The sequence below is a fragment of the Octopus bimaculoides genome, chromosome 18 (genome assembly GCF_001194135.2).
Source record: "Octopus bimaculoides isolate UCB-OBI-ISO-001 chromosome 18, ASM119413v2, whole genome shotgun sequence".
Classification (NCBI taxonomy): domain Eukaryota; kingdom Metazoa; phylum Mollusca; class Cephalopoda; order Octopoda; family Octopodidae; genus Octopus; species Octopus bimaculoides.
This window is the reverse complement of record NC_068998.1, coordinates 12,681,624-12,691,165: the sequence shown is the minus strand read 5'-3', so window position 1 is coordinate 12,691,165 and position 9,542 is coordinate 12,681,624. Positions and strand designations below refer to the sequence as shown.

Genomic DNA, 9,542 nt, shown 5'->3' with positions numbered 1-9,542 from the left:
CAACATCGCTTGACAACCGATGCTGGTGTGTTTAGGTCTCCGTAACTTAGCGGTTCGGCAAAAAGAGACCGATAGAATAAGTTCTAGGCTTACAAAGAATAAGTCCTGGGGTCGATTTGATTCGACTAAAGGCGGTGCTCCAGCATGGCCGCAGTCAAATGACTGAAATAAGTAAAAGAATAAAAGAATATATATATATACAAATATATAATGTCATCATCTTTTAACGTCTGCCTTCCATGCTAGCATATATGTAAGCAGAAAATCTTTTTTGTTGATTTTTTTGTTTACTATACACACACACACATGTGTGTGTGTCTCTGTGTTTGTCCCCCACCACTGCTTGACAACTGGTGTTGGTGTGTTTACGTCCCTGTAACATAACAGCTCGGCAAAGAGATTGATAGAATAAGTACCAAGTTTAAAAAAAAAAACAGAAAGGACTGGGGTTGGTTTATTCGACTAAAAAAAATTCCTCATGGCAGTGCCCCAGCATGGCTGTAGTCTAATGACTAAAACAAGTACAAAAAGAAAAGTAAAAGGTATAAATACTGAATTTTGCTGACTCAACTTTTTATTATGTTCCTTGTTTCAGGCTTCTATGCGAAGTATGCCGAAGAAGATCTCAAATGCTCGGAAGTTGTCCGCTCCATGGAAGCTGACACAGAACTCACCACTTCCCAGGCAGTTAGCTATTCCAACTCACCAAACGATGATGACCAATTACTTGTTGAAAGGTGGACAAAATTACCTTGATAAAAACCTAGGTAACATTACCTTAATAGCAATTTCTTCCCCCATTCTCTCTCTCTCTCTATGCACACATGCGCATGTGCTATTGTTTTATTCTTTTACTCGTTTCAGACATTGGATTGTAGCTTGTATTTGAGCATTGCCTTGATGGGTTTAGTTGAACAAATCAACCCCAGTACTTATTTCTGTTGGTCTCTTTTGCCAAACTGCTAAGTTTAGGCGGGTGTAAACAAACCAATAGCAGTTGTCAAGCGATGGTGATGGTGGGGCAACATAAACACACACACATATATACAACAGGCTTTCACACTGTTTCAAATGCACTCACAAGGCATTGGTTGGCCTGGGGTTATAATAGAATACATTTGCCCGAGGTTCCATGCAGTGGGACTAAACCTGAAACCACTTGGTTGCAAAGCAAGCTTTTTAGTCACCCAGCCATGTTTGCACCTGTATATAAAGTACTTTTTTTCTCCACCAGTTACTGTGATTGAACCATGGTTATACTGATTTCTCTGAATTATTTTTGTGTGGGGTTGTTAACTGAACTTGGAATCTGGAACAGTAAATTTGTTTTAGATATGCAGATGTAACCAAATGCCACCTCACCTGGTGCATTGATTCAGAAAATACAACTGCACCTAGACCAGGTAATATAATTAGCTATTCTTTAGGGAAACGCTAATTGTGGAATGTACAATTACTACATATTAAAACATAGTAATAAAATGCTTTCTTAAAACTTTCATGCTTAACCCTTTAGCATTTAAACCAGCCATATCCAGCCAAAATATTCAGACTGTTTCATGTTTAAACCAGCCAGATCCAGCCTCTCACACCTGCCTTACAATGTCATTGTAAAAATATGCAATCAGATCAATGAAATATCAAAGCTACAAGATAATGCCTGATTAATTCAAAACAATGTGAATAAATAAGGATTACATTTGACAGAGAAATCAGAATGTTAAAGGGTTAAATTACATCTTGTCTGTTATTTGGCCAGTCAGCAAGGTGGTAGCAAGAAAGGCTTATTTAAAAGCTATGATTTCTTTTTTCTTTTCTATTTTTACCCTTATCATATCGTACTATAAGTGGTTCTTAAACGGTGTGCTGTGCCATATTGGTACACTGGGATTTAAAAAATGTAATTTAAGGCTTGAGAAAGTTCATTTTAATGATTGAAAAAAAGTCATTCATAATTTTGATATATACAATTATGAATGAAACAAAGGAGAAATAGTTTTCTATGAAACAGTTTAAAACTTTCATTTTCAACTTTCTACGTGAAATGTGTTGCACTGTTTCAGATTAAAGTATGACACCATTGTGTCGGATAAAACTACTCCACCCAACTCTAGTTTTATGATAGTCTCAAAGAGTTACTTCCCTTACTAATCTATTATATTCTTTCCCCTCGAATTTTATCCGTTTCTGTGAGTCACTGTTTAGAGAGGGAATATGAAGTGAATTTAACGTTCATTGTTTGTTTTTGTTAGAATTGTAAATTATTTATTTTTTAACTATACGAAAAATTCACATAATGGAGGGTGGTATGGAAGTGTTCAAGTGGAAATATGATTTATAGTTGATGTCTTATGAATAGGTGCTTTGGGTGTTAATAAAAGATATTAAGTTATTTGTACTATGGACTGGAGAAAAAAAAAAAAAACTGCGTCTATAATTTACAGTGCAGTGCTTCTGTGCATTAGGTGTGACAGAAGGTATTTGAATTGTAGCTTTGTAGCCACAGCAATGTGAGGGCATTAAAAGTTAATAATAACAATTGTAAAATCTTTTGAAATATTATGGTCCATGAAGCAATGGAAATTCTAAAGTTGGGAGTTTTGAGAAGAAAAAACTGCATCTTTGTGAGAAAAGTTAGTAGTATTTTGGTTTGACTATTTTATGTTTTAAAAATGTGTTAAACAATTATGAACATTATTTACATTTGACGGATATTTGTCCTCATCTTGTTTGTTGTTAACACAACATTTCGGCTGATATACCCTCCAGCTTTCATCAGGTGTCTTGGGGAAATTTCGAACCTGGGTTCTAATTCCTAAGGTATTTTTCGATTTATGATTTTAAACTATTATTGTGAACTGAAAAATAAAGCCAGTTACCTAGATTATGGTATTAGAGAAGGAATTCTTGAATATGTTTCTTGTGTTAACAATTGGAGTTATAAACAATAGACCTGTAACTGTTGCTAAAATATTTCTAAATGTTGAGGATGTAAATGCAATATTTGTGTCAATGCCAGTACCATGTAAAAGCACTTGTGCCTGTGGCATGTTAAAAGCACTCAGCACCTTGTGAAGTGGTTGGCATTAGGAAGGGCATCCAGCTGGAGAAACTAAGCCAGATCAGACTGGAACCTGGTGCAGCTTCTCAGCTCTGGTCAAACCATCCAGCCCATGCCAGAATGTGAAACAGACGTTAAAGGATCATCATCATCATCATCATCATCATCGTTTAACGTCTGCCTTCCATGCTAGCATGGGTTCGACGATTTGACTGAGGACTGGTGAACCAGATGGCTAAACCAGGCTCCAATCTAATTTGGCAGAATGATAATAAATTAATTAATGCACTGTTTTTACAGGTTTGCTGTTAAAATAAATATATGTTTTTTGTGGTGCAGATAAGGGTGTGTGGTTGAAATTTTACTTTGCAGCCATGCAGTTTTGGACTTGATTTTGCTGCAGGTATCTTCTACTATACCCTCAGGTTGACCATTACCTGTACAGGTGCATGGCGTGCCACATGTCAGATGACAAAATGATCACAGAGCAATGTGAAATGAAGTACTTTGTTCAAGAACACAATGCAATGCCCAGTCTGGGAATTGAAACCACAATCTCGCAGTTGTGAGTGTAACACCCTAACCACTAAGCCTTCAGATATATATATATATATATATATATATATATATATATATATATATATATATATATATACACACACACATATGCCGGGCTTCTTCCAGTTTCCATCTACCAAATCCACTCACAAGGCTTTGGTCGGCCTGAGGCTATAGTAGAAGACACTTGCTCAAGGTGCCACGTATTGCGCCTGAACCCGGGACCATGTGGTTGGTAAGCAAGCTACTTACCACACAGCCACTCCTGCGCCTATGCATGTGATAGATTCAGCACAATTTACGTATATCAGATTTATTTATAAGACATTGGTCTGTCCATTGCTATAGTAAAAGTCCAAGCTGCTGTGCTGTGAGATTGAACCTGAAATTGTGTGGTTTCAAAAATGATTTCTTAACCATGCACTCCTGGTTTTGTCTGTTGTTACTAATATAATTATTTTCTTTTGTATTTTTCTTCATTTTTAATTATGTCATTGTGATTTTTACCCTTTTTATCCATTGTGAACCCGCAATATTTTTGCATTTCATCCTTGTACTGTCCCCAGTGTCCTGTTGTTCTCTGTGGCCAATAACTGAAACCATCCCCAACCTTGAGAAAACCTTGTGCTTTATTTGAAGCATTGTAATTTTTTTTTATTGTTATTTCTGAATAAAGTCTTGTAAGAGCCAGCCTTTTACATTACTATAACCACTCCTATGTGGATCCATCTTATCATTATAGCTAGTACATCATTATAATAATCAGGACATCATCATCATCATCATCATCATCATCATCATCGTCGTTTAACGTCCGCTTTCCATGCTAGCATGGGTTGGACGATTTGACTGAGAACTGGTGAACCAGGTGGCTACACCAGGCTCCAATCTGATTTGGCAGTTTCTACAGCTGGATGCCCTTCCTAACGCCAACCATTCCGAGATTGTAGTGGGTGCGAGTGAAGGCACATGGCTTAGTGGTTAGGGTATTCAGCTCATGATCATAAAGTCATGAGTTCAATTCCTGGCAATGCATTGTGTCCTTGAGCAAGACACTTTATTTCACATTGCTCCAGTCCACTCAGCTGGCAAAAGTGAGTTGTACCTATACGTCAAAGAGCCAGTCTTGTCACATTCTGTGTCATGCTGAATCTTCTTGAGAACTACAATAAGGGTACATGAATCTGTGGAGTGCTCAGCCACTTGCATGTTAATTTCATGAGCAGGCTGTTTCGTTTATCGGATCAGCTGGAACCCTTGCCATTGTAACTGATGGAGTGCCAGTAAATGACTGATTACTTGTACAGTCACCACTACATTCATAGACTTCAGTAGTACTGCTTCATCTGCTACAGTCGCCACAAAATTGCCATTTTGCCTGTACATCTCTATAGCCATTGCATGTTGGCACAGTTGTTGTTATTGTTGTTGTTTTTAATACAGTTGTACATTTCAGGTCCTTCTTCGATTATCAAATTATTAACAGAACCTTGTTGTCTATATTGCAGGAGGTATAGTTAAGCCTTCACATGTGAGAGGAGGGTCTGAGATAGAGATGGGATTGAAACCCGATCCTGTTGCAGTTATGGAAGTAAATAGCAGCCAACACTTCAAACCCGATCTTTCTGTGGATTGTAAAGGTATTTCATTTTATGATCACATTCTAGTATCAAAGAAAGAGTCTAATTTTACCAGAAATGATCAGTACAAGTCAACGAACCAATCACTTTTGTCATCACCATGTCGCAGTACTTACGAAAGACTTGATTTGCATCAAAATGTTACGCCACTTCGTGAAAGAATCAATGTTTTGTCAGATGGACAAGAAAGAAGTTTGAATCAAGAGCAAGATTGTAATGCCGCTGACCATTCTGTTGACCATACCATCAATAAAGTTGCTGATCTCAGTCAGAACCGCAGAGTTCTCCAACAAATAAACTTGGAAAATAATAAATATGGACTTAAGGATTGCCATACCAAAAATACAAGTACTCTTTTACCAAGAAGACCCCGAGAAATTACCAAACTACCAGACAATACAGATTTATACTTGTCACTGCTTCCTGAAGATCACAAGGTCACTGTAAATGCTATGGGTACCACCGTTACTACTTCTGGTAGTGATGACGATAGCGAAGATGATAGGGCTGACATTGTCATTGGTGAAGATTACAATGACAATGTTGATGACAGTTGTGATGTTATGAATGGTGTCTGTGTTGGTGGTCGCGGTGATTTCACTGAAGATTCCAATTCATTAGTTTTTTCACCCTTTATTGATTCCAAAAGTTCAATGACTTTATTTTTAACATCTACCCAAGATGAAAGTTGTTCTTCTGATGTCAATCTGACATTTGACTTTGATGATGCTGAAAGACTCACTTCAGAACCTGTCTCTTCTCTTGTTCTTCTGGAAGATAGTTTGTCATTGAAAAATGATCCAATGAGTTTGGATTCTGACAGTCTGTATCTCTCTCAGAGCCAATCTGAAATTGACTCTCCATCACTAGATGATTTTACATTTCATTAAAATAGATGATGATTCCATGAATAATTTAATCTCTAGCTTTTGGTAAAATTCCAATTCTAAATTCTCTAAAGACTTGAGAAAAAACGCCCCAAAACAGGAGTTTTTATTTAAAACAATTTTCACAATTTTCTCTCCTTCATTGTTATTGCATAGTACTGAACTGTTCCCTTCAATTCTGTACACAAAGATCAGATTGATGTAATTGTATCTGCTTACTCTATTCTTCTTTACAATCCGGAATCGGGTTCAACTTTGTTATTGAGATGAGTTTAGAGTTCACAGTTATGTTATCTATGAAATGGTTTACATTTTTCTGTTGTATTGCAAATTGATACAAATATAAAAGCACTAAGAATGATTCTTGCTGGTTACAAGTATCAAATCTGCAGGCCTGCAGATCTAATTTCAAATGGGCTAGTTTAACCTGTCATCCTCTCAGCATTAATAAAATAAGTGGTCAGCATTTCAGCTTCTTGTTATATATGAAGGACTCAAACATATTAGGGTGTCCAGCATTTCAGCTTTTTGTAATATACGAGGGGCTCAAACATAGGGTGTCTAGCTGAACTGAGTCTTTCATACAGCATGTTTGCAGTAGGTCATTGTTGGAAGTTTGTGCTATCTTTGGAAAACAAAATCTGCAATGATTTATTGTTCGTACCCATAGCCAATCAGCAGTAAAATATCTGCCAGCCGTTTTATAGCATTACTATGCCATCCAATAGTGGTTTCATTTCAATTGAAAAGTTGAAAAAACAAAAGCCCTCTCAAAAAGCAAAGTCCTATTAAATCCCTATACTGTTATTAATATTGAGGCAGTGAGCTTGCAGAATTGTTAGAACATCAATCAAAATGCTTGAAGGCATTTCTGCTGGTTCTTTATGTTCCAAGTTCAAATCCTGCCAAGATCAACTTTGCCTGAATCCTTTCAGGATTAGGATTGATATAATAAAGTACCAGTCAAGTACGGTGGGGTGGGACTGTCAGTGTAATTGATTAGCCCCTCCCTCCCAACTCCACTAAAATTTCTGTCCTTGTACCAAAATTTGAACAATATTGAGGCAGTGGATTGGCAGAATTGTTAAAATGACAGGCCGAAAGCCTTGTGGTATTTAGTTTCACAGTTTTAAACTTTGCTTTTCATTCTTCCAAAGGTCAATAAAAGAAATATTAGTCAAGAATGGGGGGCTGATGTAATCAATGATACCCATTTCCTAAAGTTGAGGTTTCAACAGAATTGGTACATCACTGTACAAAATATCTCTTTAGATGGTAATTTCAATACTTCCCAGAGTCATCTTTACTTTCATTGTTCCTAGGTCAATGAAATAAGGACCAGTCAAGAACTGGGGTTGATCTTCATTAACTGTACCTTACTCCTAAAATTTAAGTCCTGGTACCCTGGCAGAATCCTTAGCATGCCGGGCGAAATGCTTAGCGGTATTTTGTCTGCCGCTACATTCTGAGTTCAAATTCCGCTGAGGTCTACTTTGCCTTTTATCCTTTCAGGGTCGATTAAATAAGTACAAGTTAAGCACTGGGGTCAATGTAATTGACTTAATTCCTTTGTCTGTCCTTGTTTGTCCCTTGAGAGCAATGAAGAAATAAATATTTAGGACAGCAGTTTAACGGAATTGATAGAATGTTGTACAAAAGACCATACTGTATTTTGTTTTGCTTCTTAATGTTGTAGTTTCAAATCCTACTGAGATTAGCTCTTGCATTCATACTTCAGGGATTGATAAAATATTTCCATATATCAGACAGGTACTGAAGCTGATCTCACTTGACTAGACCCAACTCCTAAAATCTGAGGCTCATGGTACGAATCAATATTAGTGCTGTAGTAAGGCGGAAAGCTGGCCGAATCATTAGCAATCTGGGCCAAATGCTTTGTGGCATTTTCTCTATCTGCACGTTCTGAGTTCAAATTCCACTGAGGTTGACGTTGCATTTCATCCTTTCGGGGTTGATAAAATAGGTACCAGTTGTACACTGGGGTCAATATAATCTACTTACTCCCTTCTCCAAACTCGCTGACCGTGTGCCAAAATTTAAAACCAATATTAGTACTGCAGTGTTACTGAGGAATCATCAACATCATCATTATCATTATCATTATCAACTCCTGGATTTTACTGTTTCAAGTCTTCAGACTCATTGGACTGATTACCTAGTTCCCATGGTGTAGTAGAATGACCTTTACATTAACGTGTGTTTGATTTTTGACAGTAACACCAATTAGTTCTTCTTTAAAACTGTTTTAAAATTCTAGTTAGATCTCAGGGTAGAAGCTGTTATTTTTTTTACATTTCTTGGCAAAGAATGAAAGTAAATGATAAGCACCCATTATTACCAACTGACAAAAAAAAAAAAAGAAAAAAGAAAAGAAAAAAAATGAAAAAAATTGTCTTGTAAAAGTATTGTAAGATGAAACAATGTATGTAATTGTATATGAAGAAAAATGAAGTCTGATAGGTGTGAGGTTTATTTAAATGCTTGTATGGGAAATAAAGAAGTTGAAAAAAAAAGTATTTTTAATGAAAAAATAACTACATTTGTTTTGTATCTGTTGAACGTTAAGTTTCTTATTGTTGTTGTATAACATATTGTATGCAAACACACAAACGCATTTTCTCATTTTCAAGTGTTACTGAACATCAGTGGTACTCAACTTTATGGTACTCAGTCCCCCACTTCATGGAATGTCATCTTACAAAGATCCCTTCACTGTATTTTGCACAAAAGGAGTGGGAGGAGGAATTCACATCTCCCCTAACCCCACCAGTTTATTTTAATTCAACAAAAGTTGATATTGTACAACACTTCATCATTCATATTTTCTAATACCATCCTATGCAGCGTGTGCCCATTTTTGAATATTTGTACAGACTTGTGACCCCTATGTTAAATTTCCATGGTGTGGCTGTGTGGTAAGAAGTTTGCTTCCCAGCTACATGGTTCCAGGCTCAGCTCCACAGTGTGGCACTTTGGGCAAGTGTCTTCTAGTATAGCTTCAGGCTGACCAAAGCCTTGTGAGTAGATTTAGTAGATTGACACTGAAAGAACAAGCATATAATACCTGAACACAGGCTACATATACATACACATGCAACACGCATTAACACACACAACATACATAGGCAAAGATAACATTCGCCCACATATATACATCATACATATGCACACTGTTTGATCACACACACAACGCACACGTCAGAATAACTTGCCCCTATTCACATACACACACACACACACACATGCGCACCTTTTTTTTCCAATCATTCGCCATGCTGGATCGCTGAAATCTACAAGCTTTTTTCATTCTCTTTCTCTTTATTTTCTCTTACCCCTTTCTGTTGAAGAGCGTAGGCTCGAAACGTAAAAAACTTT

The 9,542-nt window shown here is 36.9% G+C and overlaps 1 protein-coding gene across 4 annotated transcripts in view; it reads left to right on the top strand.

The window, feature by feature from the left end:
• The window catches only part of LOC106870478 (uncharacterized), an 18,657-nt gene extending 9,566 nt beyond the window's left edge, over positions 1-9,091 (top strand). For all 4 annotated transcript variants that reach the window (XM_014916587.2, XM_014916583.2, XM_014916584.2 and 1 more), the window contains 2 exons: positions 596-767; positions 5,128-9,091. In XM_014916587.2, coding sequence (XP_014772073.1) covers positions 602-767; positions 5,128-6,149 — 1,188 coding nt within the window. In that variant the 5' untranslated portion in view covers positions 596-601 and the 3' untranslated portion in view covers positions 6,150-9,091. The remainder of the gene's footprint in view (positions 1-595; positions 768-5,127) is intronic.
• The last annotated feature ends 451 nt before the right edge of the window (positions 9,092-9,542 follow it).